Below are 19148 nucleotides of genomic sequence, written 5' to 3'. Positions count from 1 at the left end.
GTGGAGCCCATGTAAAGCGCTGCAATACCTTCGGGGGGAGTTAGTACTATATACACTGCAAAAAAAGATACATATATGGATCTACACCTAACATGGACGCTGACTGAAGAGCATCGTTCAGTGAAATCCGCGGTCTAGCATTTATGAACTCAGCAAATAGGTACTAGGCCTACAATACGGCATTTCCTTCTCAAGCGACCAATAACACAGCCCATGCGGCACATGCGTAGTGAGTTATTGTGATGAACGGCATTGCTTGTAATACCCCGGTCACGGCGACGTCATCGCGTAACCCGAAACATCCCACGGTTTCTTCTTGCAACATGATCTAGTGTCAGCCGAGGCGGAGCGGAGAAGTTTGGAATCGTGCGGAAGGCAGCAGAACAGCTCTTGCATGGAGCGGCTACGCGGGGCGTGATGATGGGGCCCTTGTTATGGCGGGCCATTTTCTGCAGCCTGTGCGTCCTCCTGGCCAGGGTCCAAGGTAAGCGCAAGTAAAGGGATATATCTCTGAGTGACCCACCGGAGTGGTGGCATTGGCTGAAGAACAAGAAGGGCACAGTATTCCACAGCAGATCCCTTTCAACCTGACCGGGCAAGTCAACCACGCAGGGTCGCCTGGATTGTGCACAGGTCGCTGTCCTTTCAACCAGTCTTCCAAACGGATAGAAAACATGAGAAAGACAGGTTGACAGCGGCACCAGCAAGATAATAGTACTACCAGTCGCCAGACTGGTCCTTCTTTCGCCCATAAGAGTTTTAAACAGGTTGACGGGCACTTGAAGTCAGGTACGGATATTTGCCTCCTGGCATTAGCACGATCTTGACTGTTGGCACCATCTGCATTCTCGGCAAGGCACCTCCGACCCGGCTGTAACATGCTTTATTTATGTTGGCCTTACTTTTAGTTGTATTCACTGCGAGACGATACTTGTGCGTGACTTATTAATGGTTTATTGTGGCCGGAAACTGGTGGCATGCAATGGGGGGGGGGGGGGGAGGAATGAGTCCGGGGGCCAAGGTCACTTATATCAAGATTCCCTGTAACTTTGTGGCATTCTTCACCTACGGTAACTGCATATAAAGTATCCAGTCCGACTATACGCTTCACTGACAGTTAAACATATTTGTATGTGTTTGTTAAATAATACATTATTGCCATTAAAACTTGTGCAAGGTATCGAAGGCTTGCCATATTTAATCACTAGCCACAGAATGTTGCACAATTGATACATTGTCCAGAGGGAGGAAGATTATTAAATTTGGAACTTGTGATAAACGGGTTACCCAAAGATATCTGCAGTGAGTACATTGACACACTGATCTGTCGCTGAGCGATTGGAGCCTATGACTCGTGTATCAAACATAAATATTAGCTATAATATACCATGTTCTTATTGTGATCATAATCTCTGGACTGCATAATACATATCCTTGCAGTAGGCGTGTTTACACACTGATCTTTCTAACTGATTAGAATATAAGAGACTGTGACCTGCGGGTACAGGTGGGTTTTTGCAGGCACTCGATAATTCCACTAAACCATCTCACAAGGGTTACAGCAAATGACCTCCAGAATACAGGTAGAACGCAAACATACAATACTTACAGTGCCTTTGCATTTGTTTACACTTTGCCTTCTATCTTGCATTATTTCCCCTTTCCTATTATCTCCCCCATACGTAAAGTATATTTTGGGTAGTCACACTTCCAGTTTCCCTCGCCCATCTTACAGAAAACGTACTAGCAGCTAGTTAACACACACCAGCCATGCACGAGTGAACATACCCCCCATTTAATGATTGCAACTAACCCATTTCAATTAAGTTCACTATAAAGAAACTTGAATGCATGGAATGGTGTGCTTGATTTCATAATACTAATCTCAAAAACTAACCCTAACCAATATCACTGAACAAACCACTAACCTTGGATTCTGGAGCAGTGTGCTGCCCTGCATAAAACGCTTCAGTACCTCGTCAGGGGTTTTAAGCGGATACAAATGCAATTACAATTACAACCATTGTAAGCGACCAGAGTGCGAGATTTATGCTTAGTCGTCACATGTCATGGTTCATCACTAGAGGGACAGTCTCTAAATATGCGAAAGTCGAATTGGGGCACAAAGTCCAATTAATTTATACGGCATTACAGATGCCCATTCAGTCCAGTGCCTCTTTTCTGAGGCTGTCTGTAATTCTTAAAAAAAAAAAATTCTTCTGATTTAAGAAATAAAGTGAGTGTTGTCGTGACACAGACACAGGACACATCACGTATGTCGCATGACAACAGAGCAGTAAAACAATGCAGAAAAACATGGGATAATAACACTCGTCTATTTAACAAGACCTGAGGCACTCATCCCACGTGTGGACCATGGTCTGTCTGTGCATGGTTCCAACTGTATGCCCCTGTACCCGGCCCATCCCTTCCATATTTTATAAGGATTCTGGGGCATCCTCTTGCCAAATAAATCAGGTTCTCTAGTCCCATACAATAATCCAAACCCTTAGCCCATGTCTCTGTGGGGAGGGGGGGAGGTGATGTGATGTGTCCTTCCAGGCTCTGGCAATATCCTTTTAAGCAACAATCAAACCCAGCCCGAGTAACGCCCTTTGGTATCGAGTAGCCCCTAATTAATCTGTGATGTGTAAAAGGATGAGTTTTGGGTCCTGAGAGGGATATTCCATCTCAACACACCCTCCAGCCGTCCAAGAACCCCGTTCCATAAGTGATAGTGTGGGGCAATGCCAGAATGTGTGGGGTGTATCTCCTTGTGGGTCATCATGCCCATGCAATGTAACCGTGTTGTGGCAAGGTAAACGCGGTACAGCAACTAAAACTGTCAGTCTAAATTGAGATTCTAGGGGCCTCCACTTCTTCCATCCAGTCGTCATCTTCCATCTGACCCAGCTTCCCATCCCGCGATCTCTTCACCACCACTACTGGATCTGGCAAAGTACAGAAAAGCTTTTTTATAGGTCTCAGACAGTTTATGGTCTTTAATGTCCTTAAGAAGAATTTTTGCTTCCGTTGGGGAAAATTCGGGGATGGCCTCCTCCTGACTGTATGACTGGTAAAAGTGTGTGGCAAAGCTGCAAGTAGTGGAAGAACTGTGTTCTGTGCATATAATGTTCTGCTTGTAAGTCTTGAAAAGAATTCAGCGTCCCGTGGGAATCATGTCACCCAGTGTGGAAATGCCTATGGTATCCTAGGCAGAAAAAACATGTACGGCTGCAACTTGTGGGAGCTGAGTGCCTCGTCACAGTTGAGTCTTCAGCAGCCACCTACCGGCCCATTCTATGGATTTTATCGCTGCTGTCCAGTCCTCAAGCACCACTTGTCGGGCTGGAGGGGAGGGTCTTTGGCGTGACAGCGCCATAAAGTGATGTGGAAGGTTTTGACGACTCATCACCCATCCCTCCATTGCATATTCCGGATCATCAAGTCCCCCAAACTGCTGTTCATTCACTATAAGCAAGTGTGCCACCCAGTAGTACAAGAGCATGTCAAGGGGTAGCTTCCTTGTAAATCAATTGACAACATTTCCCCAGGGCTATTTAGGGTGGAACCCCCGCCCATCGCAGCATTCTGATTTGCGCATTCGCCTTGGTGAATAAGGCCTTATCCACCGGTAAGGGGTGGTTTTGTAGTTGGTAGAGGAGGTGCAGCAGAGAGACAATTTTAAAAATGGTGGAGCACCCTAAGAGGGACAGAGGGAAGGAAGACCAACATTTAAAGTCTCTCACATGGCCGCCCAGCTGGGATGATAGATTTCATTCAAAGGACCTCAGTGTATTGTCTCTAATGTAAACCTCTTGATATTTGAACCCCAAAGGAAGTACTGGTATCCCTGACACCCATGGCATATCTATTGGGGGGGAAGCAATGGGGTAAATTAGAGACTTATTAACGTTCACACGAAGATCTGAACATTTGTAGAATTTGGGTAACTCTGGGCCCCGGCGATTCTGGATCATCTGAAAACAGCATGACGTAGTCAGCATAGAGCGAGATTCTGCCGCTCACCTCCGAGGTCCATTGAAACCCCCATATCAAAGCGTCCACTTGCACCCAGGCCACCAGGGGCTCAACCACTAGAGCGAACAGCAAGGGTGATAGAAGGCAACTCTGACGGGTGCCTCGTGCTATGGGGAACCACTCTGAAGTCACCCCCCCAATGCGTACCCTGGCCTTAAGATTAGTGTATAGTAGGCCCACATAGCCAATAAACTTTGGTCTGAACCCCATGTGAGGCAAGAGGGCGAATAAATATTCCCAGTCCACCGAGTCACAGGCGTTCCTAAAATCAATTGAGAGCAAGGCTCTTTGGCCACGGCAGGTTTTGCTCAGCTCAATCATGTTGTGCTCTTCCTTCAAGTTGTCCCTAGTGGCCCAGAGAGGCACAAACCCGGACTGGTCCGGGTGGACCAGGCGAGTGATAACTCCCACAAGTTGAGTGACCAACATCTTAGACCAGATTTTCACCTCGAAGTTCAACAGTGAGATCTGCCGAAAGTCCTTGCAGTGCGTGCCCTCTGTATTCAGTTTCAGTATAATAATAATAATAATAAAGAGTTTTATAGAGCGCGAACAGTTGCCTCACAAGGAGGTATCCCGGCGCTATAAGAACAGAACGGCCGTAGAAGTCATGTGGCATACTTAACGTTGTGGAGTGAAAAGCCAGGTTTTCAGCAGTCGTTTAAAACAGGCTTCTGAGGGGGCCTGTTGGAGAGCGGAAGGAAGAGAGTTCCATAGCCCCGCCACATTGGCCGAGAACGTTCTTCCGCCCAGCCGTGCCCTTCGCACTCGTGGGATCACAATCTTCACCTGCCCGTTGGAGCGGAGGGACCGAGACTGGTGATACCTGGGGAGTCTAACTTTCAGGTAGTTAGGGCAAGTGCCAAACAGGGACCTAAAGGCCAGCGTCAGGGTTTTGAACTTGACCCGGCTGGCCACTGGGAGCCAGTGCATTGCCCGTAGATGCGGAGAGACAGAGTGTTTGAAAGGAATGCACCTCAGCAGTCTCGCAGCCGCATTCTGTACCGTCTGAAGGCGCTGGATTAGATACCGTGGGAGGCCGAGATAGAGTCCGTTTGCGTAGTCCAGCCTCGATGTTATTGTAGCATGGACCACCATTTTACGGCACTCTACTGGTAGTAGTCTCAAGATCTTGCGTAGATTTCTCAACTTGGTGAGACAGCAACCAGCAACCTGCTGAATATGGGAAGCGAAGGAGAGGTTGCTATCCCATCGGACTCCCAAATTTTTCGCGCTCTGGCTCGGTGACGGAGGTGTTCCCATTTCCACCGGCCACCAAAGTTCTGCAGGGGGGGGCAACCCCTTGCCAAAGAAGATAACCTCGGTCTTCTCAGTATTCAATTTAAGTTTATTGGCGTTCATCCATCTGGCCACATCTCGGAGGCATCCCTTAAAAGTCGCAAAGGCCTCTTCCGACACCTCCGAGTATGGAAACACCAGCTGGGTGTCATCAGCATATGAGATTGCTTTGACCCCCCAGTTTGAAATAAGTGTGAACAGAGGAGCCAAATAAACATTAAATAGTAGCGGGCTTAGTGCCGACCCCTGGGGAACACCACATTTCAACTTGGAGGGTTTTGAGACGATCTGATCTAATGCCACCTTCTGTGTATCACATCTATTGCTGCAGTTCTAATGTCTGTAGGTAATTTGCTATAACCTGCACTTGGGATTCTTGGACCCATCCAAGAAGCAACGCCAACTGGAGTAGCTTGTATGATATTTTACGCCCCCTGGGTTTTTTGTTCCTCCGAGCAGACAAGCACCAGGAGTGAAGGGGACAACCATAACCACCACAGCTGAGACACGGGGTGCCACTAGTTGCTAAAAATTATGGACCTCCTCACAGTGCCAAGCCAGATGTAAGAATGGGGCCCCATCTTTCCCACAACGCGGCCAACTTGCTCCCCTGCTCGGGTCAATGCTATGGAGTCTGGTTGGTGTTATGTAGGTACTGTATACCTAATTATAGTGTAGAGCCTTACTCGCTTTGTCGCTTCATTGATTAATTCTGCTGCAAATGGCCATCCATTTGCTTCTTGTGTGAGCGCCTGCTGAAGCAGTGTCTGCTTGTGCAGTGAATCCTGTAAAAGGGAATCCTGCATCAATGCCACATAACGGCTTTCTAGGTTGAGTACCCATTCCTCGAGGTCTCTGATCCTCAGCCTGGCCTGGTGTTTTTTTACTTTTGGAGTAGCTAATAGTGACTCCCCGGACAGTAACCCATTCCTCAAGGTCTCTGATCCTCAGTCTGGCCTGGTGTTTTTTGACTTTTGGAGTAGCTAATAGTGTCTTCCCGGACAGTAACCTTCTCGGGCTCCCACATTGTACCATGGGAAAGCACCAATCCTTAGTTTTCAGTAAGGATTTTTTGGCATGCGTGTTGACACATTTCCCTAAATTCTTCATTTTGAAGGCTTCAGCGGTCCAGATGGCCAGCCCACTGCCCCCCTCTTTGTGCCCCAAGCTAGGTCTTTTGCCACTGGTGAATGATCGGAGAGTCCCTGAGCCAGCAGTCTAACATCTAGAACCCGGTGACCCTCACGCTGATGCATGACAAAATAGTCCAGTCGAGAGTAAGACCGGTGGGCCCCCAGGGAGAAGATATATCACCTCTTCCCTGGGTGGTGTGCTCTGCACATGTCAACCAGAGTTAAGTTGTGCACAAAGGCTGAGAGAGGTGTCTGGCCATGACCAGTCTCAGGAGGGGTCGAGGAGCAATCGAGGCTCGTGTCGCCCACCCTTTTGAGGTCATAGCCCAGTAGCCACAGGGTCTCTGGGCGCTCCTGTTTGAGGTCACCAAGTTTAGTCTAAAAATTCGACCTTAGGGGTGGGGGGGGGGGCAAAGCCACATATCAAGGAGATTGGGAGGCCGTGTAAGAGTAATGGTATTTTTAGGGAAACAACCACTACAACGCAGCCGTTTGCCACGCTATACTAAACCACGCGTTCTTTACAACGCATGCGTGGTTACCAGGTATAGCCTTTACCACACATTCCTTTACTACGAAATACGTAGTAAAGGAATGTGAGTAAAAGGAAGAATTTAAAAAGGGGGCTGGGGGGGTCTCTCCACCCCCCAAAAACAAGTGGGTTTAATAAAAAGAAATAAAAGTCTTACCTAAAAGAAGCTCTTCTGTGCTTCTTGTCCGTCTTTCAATGAGCCTCAATAACTACGTAATAACGTACGCTTGTCTACGTCCTGAATTTACAAAAAAATAGAAAAAGGACTACTTAAAACAGAGTATGAAGAAGAAGTCCCTCGATAAATAAAATTACTCAGTTTTCCTTATTTTTCTATCAGACTAATTTTTAATGTTAGGCATATTTGAAAATATATTTATAGTTATAAACTAAAAAAAAGAGCAGGCGGTAATGGTGTGGTGGGGGAGGGAACATGTAAGGTATTGGGGCAGGGATCAGAGAAAGGATTTACCATGAAAATGCCATTATCATGCATAGTTATACAACAAAAATCGTTGTATAACTATGCGTGGTAAAAGTATTTTCGTGGTAAAGCATATTCGTGCTAATTGCATTCGCGTTGTAACGCATGCGTGGAAAAGGCATTTGTTGCAACGGAATGCGTTGTAACGACATACAACCGTATTTTTAAGTGACTGTTATGAATGTAGTTTCCTGGACATTTTAGCTTCAGTAGTTGAAGAAACTATCTAATTCATCACACATGCCATGAACAAACTCCCCAGTTCTTAATCAGTGGCATCATGATTCCACAAACGACTACTGTAGGGCTTATACTTGCTTTTTTAACCTTTTTTATTACTTTAGTTGCATAGCATACATGATCTTATAAACTTCGTAGCATTACTCATTTTCTTACATGTAGCCAATTCAAATACGAGATACCAGAGTGAGATTCTTTGATTACAGAAACAAATAATACATTACTGCAAACAAGCACCGTGTTGCATGCATACAGTTTCTTCAGCTTTTTCTTCCTTCTGAAATAAACATCAATAAATCCACAGACATAAGTCTTCAAATGTCTGAGGGCCCCACCATAAAACATCACTCTCACTGGAGAGGAACTGTTCACTCCTCCAGTTCCCCTCCACTCTCAGTGGTTCAGTCCCATCCTCAGCCCTCACTTTTGGCCAATCCTGGTACTCTGCAAAGCTCAGAGATACCTTTCCCCACATATTGGAGAGAGGGTATCCACTTACCACATACGCCTCCTCATGTAGCAGTAGGGGATTCCATTTCCAGATGAATGAACAATCTCAGTTGATGCATGGGCTGATACCGGATAGTATTAAATTCCCCATTTTAACATTTGTTCTTAAGAATTATCCATGGCATGTGGAAACAAGCACTTGCAATGCAATAGGTCTAGCATTTGTGAGAGTTTGAGCTATTGGCATTGTAAATGACAAATTCTTTTATTTATGCTTTAAAAACAAACATCAATAAAAGACATTGTCATTTACAATGCCAATAGATCAAACTCTCACAAATGCGAGACCTATTGCATTAGTATTGGTTGCAGATTTCTTTAGCCTATAGAGATCGGTATTGTTTCTGTGTTTTCTATTTATGGGGTTCCACTGTCCAAGTACTAACAGCCTTCCCTTTAAATGAAACGGACACAGGCTCGATTTCCCGTACAAATGTGATTTGCCACGAAGCACTTTAAGACCGCATTGTTCATGTGAGGTTTGTTCTTGAGTAAGAAAATAAACAGGATTTATATCCAACCTATATTTACAGGGTACCAAAGTTATGGTAGTAAATGTAGTAAAAGTGGCACAGTTTCTGAATGTTCTAAAAACGGGATTAACTCCATAGCGTTGAAAAAATGCAAAATAAAAAATGTTGTTTAGAAATTACGCGTATTAACAGCCCCAGCTGTTTTTTGGGTATAATTTAAGCACTAAGAAGTCGTCTTGAGCCACGTAACTATTAACTTTGTGTTACCCCAAAAAATTACAATATGCAGTACGCTATAAAAGTTGTTAAAAATACGCAGTTCTTAGGATGACTGATGTAGCTGAGTTAATAAATACGACATCATTGTCCTTTTGTTTTGTAGAACGTAAGGGAGCCTAAAAGTCTGCAGTAGTGTTAAAAATCTCCATATCCCCTACAGTTGTTAAAGGAATCCAAGACGAGTTAATGGTCTGGGAATAAGCCTTCTCGTTGTAAAGTTCCTAATGTTTTCGTCTGCACCATGTGCGAAATGCAGATCAGTAACTTGAGACAAAGAAAAAGTAGGATGCACAAGTAGCGAAACCAAGTGTAGGTTACAGGTAAAAGCTACAAAAGCAACCGGTAAGAAACAGAACACACAGTTCCAACTGTTTTAAAGTTTACAATACAACTTATCAATGCCACACATGCTGTGAAGTATTCCAGTTTAATATATCCACACAAAAGTGTGCCTAAATGTTTTTAAAAGTGAGTCTTGATTCGTTGTGGTTTGTGTGCACGTACACGTGGAGTTGGGGAAATATAAAACAAGTTTGCGGCTTGGATCTTACCACTGGGTGTAGTTCTACGCTTGTGGTGGAGTGCAAGCACCGCCTCTGGAGCCACCCGGCCCTGGACATTTGTATTGATGGAGTTTGTGATCTTTATTGGAGGGGGGGTGAGTGGACCAGAAATCGGAGTGGACCTGCTTGGGCACTTTGTAGGTGGGGCTGGAGTGGCTCCCCTATACTTTGTGCTGTGCCACTGACTAAGACAGCTTGTTGTCCCTCTCCTCGTTCGCCACAGTGGTTTTCGTGGCGCTGCGAGACAGGGGTGTAGATCAGCGGGAATTCTAGGAGACATCTGCTCTGGAAAACGAGCACCAGGGTCAATAAAATGCAAGGTGGCACGCCGGGGATAGACGGTTATGGGGTAGGAGGGTTGCATGGGATGGTCATGGTCGAGGGTACTGATGTGCAGGGTGGGCATTGCGAACGCCAGTTAGGTAGGGGCAAGTGCTGGTGTGTGGTGTGGCGGCAATTTGGTCAACATACGGAGAAGATGGATGTTTTACCTTGCTGAGCTCCGCCCACTAGCATGGGGTTATTTGTGAAGATTTGGGAGGGCTACAGAGGGTGCAATGAGCTAGGTTAGCGGGAGATTCTTTCCCGGACTGCGGGAGGCTCGCTGTGGAGGTTGTGGATTGCAGGGTGGGGGGGAGGATTGGGAGCGCGTTGTTAAGCGGGTGTTGGTGGGCGGTGTAGGGGTCCCAGGAGGTGGTGAGAGCGTTGTGGGCAAGGCGGTCGTCGAATTTGGGGCACTAAGATGGGGTTCCGGTTTCAGGGTGGCTCTGCCGGGCCCTGCAGGGAACGCTGCCCCGAGTGAGGGGGTTGGCGCAATAAAATCGAGCATTGAGGACCAGGGAAACATTAGTTTCAGAAATTACATTCTGGCAACACAGCTCTTAACACTATCTTACAACTGCTTCAAAGCGCCAGGCGCTGAGTCCGCCAGGCGCTGAGTCCGCCAGTCGCTTTCTTTTGCACCACTGGAGATTGAGTCTGACCAGGCCAAGCCAGGGTTACCGCTCGCCCATCGGCTGCTGCCGAGCCTTGCACAGGCGGTTCTCCTGACGGGCTGGGAGCCACAGGTTCATGTGGCTGACCACTCAGTACACTGGGGCTTACAGAGGATGACTGCCCGCCGGGGACTGGGGCAGCCTGTGCCAGTGTGGGCGGAGGAGTCCCATGGTGGGGTGTGAATAGAAGTCACCTATTGCTCTTTTGCGAGCACAGGTCTATCAGTAATAAAAAGTTGGATTCCGGGACAGTCCCCATCTCCCCTAGGCCTGGCAAATGTTCCTCTGCCGGGCTGTATCTCACGCCCAAGCAACCCGACTCCCTAAACCCCTGGGACGATCCGTGCCATACAGTAAGCATGAACTTGAATCATCTGGGGGATAGGGGCATTTACCCCAAAAGACTGTGCAGGGAGGGTCTCGCTTTGGAGGTTGTGGATTGTTGGTGGGGGTGGTCGCGCGTTGTTGTGAAGCGGGTGTTGGTGTGCAGGACAGCGTTGCTCAACCGGAGACCGCCGTCCGGTTCCTGCCGCTGTCCTCATGACCTCCAGTGCCCAGACCCCGATGTTAGCGGGAGAGACACTCCCTGTGCTTGGCTAAAAAACTAACATTCCTCGTGAACAGGGGCCGCCTGGGGCAAGGAAAACAAACATCTCACTGATCCCTCCAGGCTGCAAATCCAAGTCCAGCTGCAGCTACCGCTTTAACGCGATAAAGCCTCCGCCACAGAGAAAATAAACCCTACTCCCTCCTCGTTTTCTGAACAACCACCAGAACGTGACATTTCTCTGTCACAATCAGTTGTTTCACTCTGAAGTTACTGAACACGAACAAAAGAGTCAAGAAAGCACCAGGAGAGGAGAGATGCACAAAGACGGGGGAGTGGGTTTAGGGCACGCGGGATGCACAGCACGCGTGCGGTCCCGTCTGCTTCACGGCCGTCATGAAGACTTCTCTTATCTGCTTGTTAAATAAACAAGCAGATAAGAGAAATCTTCACGACAGCTGCAAACCAGGCCATGGTGTCTGGAGGGGCAGTCTAAAAAACGGACAGGGTGGCACCCAAAAACACTCTTTTCCAATGGGAAGCCAACTTTTACCATAAACGCTGACACTACCCAACGGAAAAGAGGGGAGGGGCTTAGACTCCCTTTTAGAAATCTTGTATTTACAAGATCTCTATCTCACACAAAAAGGAAGGGGTGAGGGTTAACAACTCACCTACCCCGAACCCCCTGCTCAAACATAACACCAAGAGGGGTAGGGAGGAAATAAAGGTGAAGGGCATGCAGTGGCACAAGTAGTGTTGTAAAAAACTGCCCTCACGCACACACAAATGTGTGTGACATGCTTCATCATTGGGTCTGCTTACAATACACCCTGACATAGGCACGCACAGGATGGAGCATAGGGAAGGGGAAGAAAAACAACTTAAAAATAATCCTAATAGGTGCTAATCCAGTGACTGGGAACAGTTTAGAAAAGGTGCAGTGAAAAAGTGACTAAAACTGACTGACTCAAGGGTATCCAATATTCCAATTTTATTCGAGGGTTCCCCGGCCAGGGTTAGAATCGAGAAGGATGGTCGTTTCTAGAGCTGTCTGGGTACTCCTAACACCCCTCCTTAAACTGCCCTGATTGTCAACATGTTTCGACTGTGCCAACATGCCCCCAATACAGGATCAAACCGGTCTTCCTCAGGACTTCTATCAGTCCCAGTCGAAACACCCCTTGTTACCTTATATTGGGCAATTCTCGGGGCTCAAAACATATAGATATTCATCCATGTGGAGGTAATTCCCCTTGCACGAGGTACAATTAAGAGTTCATTAGATAGTTGAACTCGAACTGGCGGGGGGCCAGGGAGACCCCCTGTAATCACACTTATTACAAGGGTGGTGCTCCTCCTGTGGCTCACCTCTCACCGCCGTGTAGTACTTCACTCTTGTATATATACACTGCACTATCAGCACCGAGCACACACTGTCACTTTGAAAGACTTGTCACTTTAAGACTGCGTCTCACCTTTGACAGCCCTTGAAATGAAAAAATGTGTTTATTTAAAAAGTTTTGTAAAAAAACCCACTAAAAATAACAATAATGTTTTGCAAACGTATCTGAGTCATTGCTCTGTATCTTTGTGTTCCAATCTCTGTGCTGTCACGCGCTGTGATTTATTCAATTTACAGTACTCTCTGACATCTTGATTACTTAGTCACCCACCAAACCCTCCTCCCTAAATTTTTCTTTATTAGCTAAGTAAGTGCTTTTCTTCCAGACAGAGCCACTGTAACTATACACATACATACCCAGGTTTTGAGGGACACAGGGTCACCTCATCGTGTTTATACTTTCATACAACAGCATATGTTCACATATATTAGTACTATAATGGTCATGTTTTCATTTGACTCGATATTTGCATATATATGACTGGCGATAGGGCTGAAACCTAACAGGTATTCAACTGTGAGCGTGTTATTACAGGTTAAATAAATGTGGAAACACTATTACTAGTTTATTCTTTCGCAGTACACACTATAAATATAGATAAATATAAAGCTGATGAGCAAAAAATAAATATAGATACATTCAGACGGATATGATAGAAAAGCATAAACACAAGAGACCTAGTTATAACCAAGACCCCATGACATGCGGTTAGTTCAGCCATACAGCGTCAAGAAGGAGCTGGGTTAAGCAGTCGATTTCTAGATGAGTCAAAGAAAAGGACATTACAATGAACACCACTTTCAACCCAATAAGGCTTTGAAAGCAGCATAGGAGTTTACAGGAAGCTGGTATCAGTATGCTGTACTTAAAATCATGCATAATGGTCCCCTGTAAATTAAGGGTACCGTCTTCTTGTGTGGCACCTCTAGAACACAGCTGTGAATCAGTGGGGCGGAGAGGGATGGGGGGCACCACTTTCTTTGCCAGAGGCCCATCAAAGTCTCTTTTTGCCCATGCATTTGTTTGGGTATATGAGCAGGCAGTCAAAGGTAGCTAGCTCTGTCATAGAGGATCTTAAACTCCAGCAACATCTATCCATCGCTGTTCACAGTCCTACAGACAATTACCTTACATGCATGGTGCACAAAGGAATTGAGTTTGCACCTTGGATGAATGAGACACTCAAGATCTAGTCGAGAATATGATGTGAATGAATTAAAGGGCATGGCGTTAGTTTCTAATGGCCTCTTCAAACTCGCTTCTTCAGTCATTGCCAAGAAGAATATATCCATAGACCTCATATAAAGACGGGGAACCCTTTCAGACTTAGGGTCCGATTCTGATGCTGTTTAGAAAGCTTCCAGACCGAATGGGTTTGGGAATGGTTTCCGATCGGTTCGGGAGTGTCCAACCAACTGAGTTCGATGCATCCGGATGCTTCCAGAAACAATTTGGTTGAACTCCCATTGACTTCAATGGGAGCCTTCGTTCCGATCGAATGCATAGGCTCCCATCTAAGAAAGGGGTGGCCAGGGAAAATCGGGCACCCTGTGGCGGGCACCCCCTGGTGCTTGGCACACTGTGCATTGCTGGGAAGTGGGGACCCAATGGCTCCGGGTGCAAGGGGCCACTACGGGTTCCCTAAGTCTGATTCCGAATGCCGATTCGAGCCGAGCGGCACGTTCGTAAAGGCTGTCCGAATCCAGCATCATACTCAGTCGTTCGGAAACGCGGCCCGTAGATATATACGATTCTGTTCCATGCTGCTCGGTCATTCCAAATGCCGCCGGGTTCGTATTGGGATATTCCTAACGCCTAACTCGTATCGTACTCGGCCGATCGGAAACCTTTCCGAGTTGGTTGGAAAGACACGTTCCTGATCCGAATTGGATAGAGCAAATGCCGTTAGGAGGCCTTCCTAACCGCATCAGATTCAGGCCCTTAGTCGTGTCTTAGACATTGGGAACTGTTCATGAAGGACTACATCCCTGGTGTAATTGTTTGTGGCTGGAGATAATCATGCTGATCCATAGCAATGCCTAGCATATTATCAAGAAGCCTGACTGGAAACTCATGTCACAGTCTGGCACTAGGGGTCAAACTGTGAGATAATGTATTTGCTTTTTAAGTGAATAAAGTTGGATTTTAGTTAGTTATTTTACATCTAAAATCAGCAGTAATCGAACCAGTAATTTAACCAAACAAAGACCATAAGCCCAAGATAATTTTACTTGAGTTCATCAAGATGCTATCACTCTTCCGTGTACAGCGCTCCAAGACATAACTACATACTTCAATGAGAGCAAGTATGCCAACAGACTCCATGTTTATTTCCTGGTGAACTCAGGCCGGGTGCAGCTTACCGTTGGGTGCAGAAATCCTTTTAAACAGAATTGCAGAGAAGGTGGGATTATGTTTGTGTATGTCTCTCATAATTTATTGAAACGACCTGATCTCTGTCATGAACCTGTTTTACATATTACCTTAAGATGGCTTTAGCCTAGTTGTATCAGTTTCTATAGGTAAGTGACAACGCCTTACCAACTTTTAAACCTTGCTTTCTTGAGGTATATAGCCCATCCTTCACAGGGTTGCCAGATGTCTCCCTCCCAATAAAATTGTGGCCCTTTATTTAGCGCAACTATGATTTGATTCTTACCACCAGGCTTTCCCTAGCAGTAGTTGCATGTTCTTATTTACACCTAATGTAAACAGGAACATATTAACATATATAGGCCCTTGCATTGAGGTACTGGACTATGGCAGCGCGACGATCTGCGGCCTTCCCAAATACACCCTGGCCCCCTTAAGGGCCTCACTGAACACAGCAGCCAGAGTGGTCACTGGTACCAAACGAAGTGAGCACATATCCCCAATCCTAAAATCTCTTACATTTTTGCTTTATGAAGCTCTAATTCATTTAAAAATAGCCGTTCTAGCGCACAAATCCCTGCATTTCAAAATGTCTTCGATGGAAGAGAATCAAGAAGCGCTATCACTCTCCTCCTGAAACCACCCATCCTTAGGAAAAAGAGAATTGGTCTCCGAGCCTTCTCCAGTGCGGCCCCAAGGATTTGGAACTCCCTCCCACCGGAAGTACGCAGAATCTCTTCAATGACTCCTTTTAAACTGGAAACCAAAAGATTCCTAATGAACAAATTTTTACCTTAATTTGTGCTTGGATCACTTGCTCGAAATCTATGTTCCTACAACCATTGTACCCTCATGTGATGCTGCTCCTCTTTACCGCATTCTACACCCCCCCTTTGCATCCCTTTATATTCTTGTTTTTTTAGGTCTCGCCTAGCGAATGCAGCGCATGCGCTGCTTCGCCTTGGCTAGACTATTGTAGCTTTGGTTTGCAAAGGGAGACAAACCATTTGTGCGCACAGACAGGCAGTATGCACGCGAATGGCGTCTCCTCTCCGCGCTCACACGCTCCCACCGCACGCTTGTTTAAGAGACATGCACGCCTCTGGCGCACGGCGTGATCACATGTCCTGCTCCCTTGTTCATTCCACTTAAAGCCCTGACGTAAAGGTAGATTCTTTTTCCGATGCACACCAAATCGATCTGTTTTAAAAAAATACTGCGAGTCCTGTTTAGAGCGAAGGAAACAGTGCTTTGTCCAGGATTAAGAGGCTGGCACTGCCATCTTTTGGTCCGTTTCAGTGGTCAAAGGTAAACCAAAAAGTCCAGCAATTGCTTTTGCAGAACCATTATGTATCCTGCAGATTAAAGGTTCAAATTAGGACGAGAAACTACCGTTGTTCTAGAGGCAGCAAAAGGAACAACAAAGAGAACCACCACAGGCAAGGTGAGAGTGAGGCACCAACACAGAGGAAAGACATGGCTTTATTTGGTAGATACAGTGCTTACGGTGCTTAATCATACAGCAGACCGTTAGCAGGAGGCATTGGAGGCTTGGGGGAGGGGAGGAGGGGGAGGAGCGGGCAGCTTTGCCAGCAGACACCAGGAGGCTCGGTCGCACTGCTCTCCTCCTCTGATGCTGCCTGTGTCTGCTCACACTCTCAGTCCCCGCAGGTAGCTTTACAGCCGGACGTTAGGCTGATCCAGAGCCTCCACCCCATGTTGTATTGAATTGCATTGGAAATGCTTGTTGTTTGTACTTGGGCCATTGACACAGGATATTTTGTTTAATTTTATCCGCATCCAGGCAAGTATTACTATCTCGGGGTTGTTCTATGAAGCATTACTTTCATTATTGTGTTGCCCTCGGGACTCGTTCTTGTAACCAGTCTTAATTTATTTTGTTATGTATTCTTCGGGCTGATTAAAGGTGGCTCACTGCCTGTGCACCTTCTCAAACTAGGGCTGTACATTTCTCTACTTTTTACTCCGAAGCTTTCTTTATTGCAGCTAAATTAGCAAGTGAAAAGCAATGTAGGCCTTGTTGAGGAATACTGTAGCAAAAACAAAAAAAGTTTTAATACATTAAACTGGTACTCCTTTATAAATGTTTAATAAAGAATTTAGTGTTGTGTGTGTTTAATATTGCGAGTTAAAAGCCGTTTTAGTATTAACGCAGCTGTTCACACGGCCCGAGAGAGCTTTTTGTTTTCTTGCTGCTTCGGCCGAATGCCACAAATGACTGCATAATCGTGTTTTTTTATTTAGCGAATATGTTTTTGGTACCCTTCATTGTACATGGGTAGTGCAGTTTGCCACTTTGTCCATTCTAAATAAACATTTTAATCTGGGTATGTTTTACCGAGTGCACATGCACTTTTACGGCCCAGATAACTTAGAAATGGGTGCATTTATTGCCATCCTCTGGGGCTCTGTGCACTAAGACAGTCGGTAATACTGTAATTTTAAATATCAGATTGCTAAATCTGTTGCAAAGTCTTCCAGTTTTAGGTTCATTGATTTAGCCACCATTAGTACTTTCCAAATGAGCCCAAATTGCATTCCTTCAAAAGGCAATTTGATATTTTTTTCTGAAACTTTTTTTTCTACCATGTTGACTGCTGAGCAGGCGAATTAAAGTATTTGATGCTGCAGAGAAGTAATTTCTATAACAGTATCACTAACAACATATTTGAGAGTATGTGTGTTTCAAGAGAATGCGGTACTGGCCTTTTACAGTACATCGTGCTCTCAAAAATAGGCCAGAGGACGCAAGTTTGAGCATACTGTATAGAACAAAACATGGGGACCTATCTATAATCCTATCCCCGGCCAGTATGCCTCATTGAAGCCTAATATGTGACAGGTACTCATCTGTCTTGAAAGCTAGTCCTGAACACACTTGTCTTCTGTATCGTTGTATATCTCCTGCATTTGAACTTCATTTTACCATGCTGGGAGTCGGAAACATTCCAGCATTTTGTCATAGAGCAACGTCTTCATATCTTGAACACGTTGCAGAGTAAACTAAAGTGTGTAAGAGCAAATGATTTAATTTTTTGTTTAAGGTAGTTTACATGTTTTGTCTCTGGTATTGATTTTTAGAATGATTTCCATATTTTGCTTGAATGGTAGTGAAGCATTGTTTTAACAAGGTTCCCAGGATTGCTGAAGTTGGTTAGTTAGGGCTTGAACTACTTTATACCGACCTTTCAGTGGATCTGTTCCACATAAAATAAGGAAGATACTATCCTTGCACATGTGATGTTTATAAAAACCTATAATACAGGAGTCTCTCTGTAATTATGATTGTGTGGCACTTTGCATAGGAAAAGCCGCGATAATGATGTGATCCTCTTTTTGACAAAAGTGGATGACCAGTCTAAAAAATGTAATTTACTTTCATTTGTGCCTTTAAATTTGTGTCTTCAGATTTCTTATGAAGGGGAGGAGTTGTTGGAGTAGAGTCCGAAAATGTGATTTATTTTTTCAAATATAAATTACCATAGGGAGAAATTGTTGCAGCTGTATAAGATGATGGTGGACGTATTCGGATCCAATTTGCCATGAACAAAGGCACACTTTTCAAGCAACTTGATGCCCATCCAGGGCTACATATTTTGAGAAGAATGTCATAGTAACATATAAAGCAGGGATGCAAACTCATACTCACTTACAGTGCTTAGGCAGTAAGACAACAAATCAGTTTAAAAAAAAAATACTTTGCTCAGTTGTTTTTTTAAATACTTTGCTCTGTACTTGTAGAGCTCAGATCATGGATGCACAGATGCCAGATACAATATTTTATTATATCAAGCTTGCTATGATGCATCTGCCCCCTGTTCTGTGTTCGTAGCTGCCATGGGTGCAAGACTGGACAGTACAGTTGGTTTGACCCCAAATTACGGCAAACTTGTAAAAGCAGCCTTGAAGTAAAGCCACACAAACTACTGATCAAAGTGGAAAGCAGTCCCACCAAGCTAAGTTTTACTTTCTATACTGGTTTCTGATGGAAAAGCGTTTCTCAATTTAATGGGGTTCCTGGTAAGACCAGCTAAGCACAAAACTGTCTTTATTATTGGTCATCTGCATTAATTAGGTCGAACCTGGGTGGCACAGGCGCTGCTCTATGAGGCTTGCTGTATTAGAGTATGTACATGAAGCTCTGCCCACTCTCCGCCCATATTTTTAATTGACTTGTGTCATTATCTTTTATAAATGCTGGATTACGAATCGTTAATAGACTTGTTAGTCCCTCCATAGTACCGTCTTTATT

At 45.3% G+C, this 19148-nt stretch overlaps 1 protein-coding gene and 1 long non-coding RNA gene across 2 annotated transcripts in view; one reads left to right on the top strand and one right to left on the bottom strand.

The window, feature by feature from the left end:
- Window positions 1–225: 225 nt before the first annotated feature.
- Window positions 226–19148, top strand: part of TXNDC15 (thioredoxin domain containing 15) — a 69221-nt gene continuing 50298 nt past the window's right edge. The window contains exon 1 of the mRNA XM_078653262.1: window positions 226–484. Within this exon, the coding sequence (XP_078509388.1) occupies window positions 418–484 (67 nt within the window). The 5' untranslated portion in view covers window positions 226–417. The remainder of the gene's footprint in view (window positions 485–19148) is intronic.
- The window catches only part of LOC144769225 (uncharacterized), a 341045-nt gene continuing 329058 nt past the window's right edge, over window positions 7162–19148 (bottom strand). Inside the window, exon 4 of the long non-coding RNA XR_013598681.1 lies at window positions 7162–7243. This is a non-coding gene — a long non-coding RNA (uncharacterized LOC144769225). The remainder of the gene's footprint in view (window positions 7244–19148) is intronic.

Source organism: Lissotriton helveticus, chromosome 7, assembly GCF_964261635.1.
Source record: "Lissotriton helveticus chromosome 7, aLisHel1.1, whole genome shotgun sequence".
Lineage (NCBI taxonomy): Eukaryota > Metazoa > Chordata > Amphibia > Caudata > Salamandridae > Lissotriton > Lissotriton helveticus.
The sequence above is the reverse complement of the archived record's forward strand: the minus strand, read 5'-3'. Positions and strand labels throughout refer to the sequence as shown.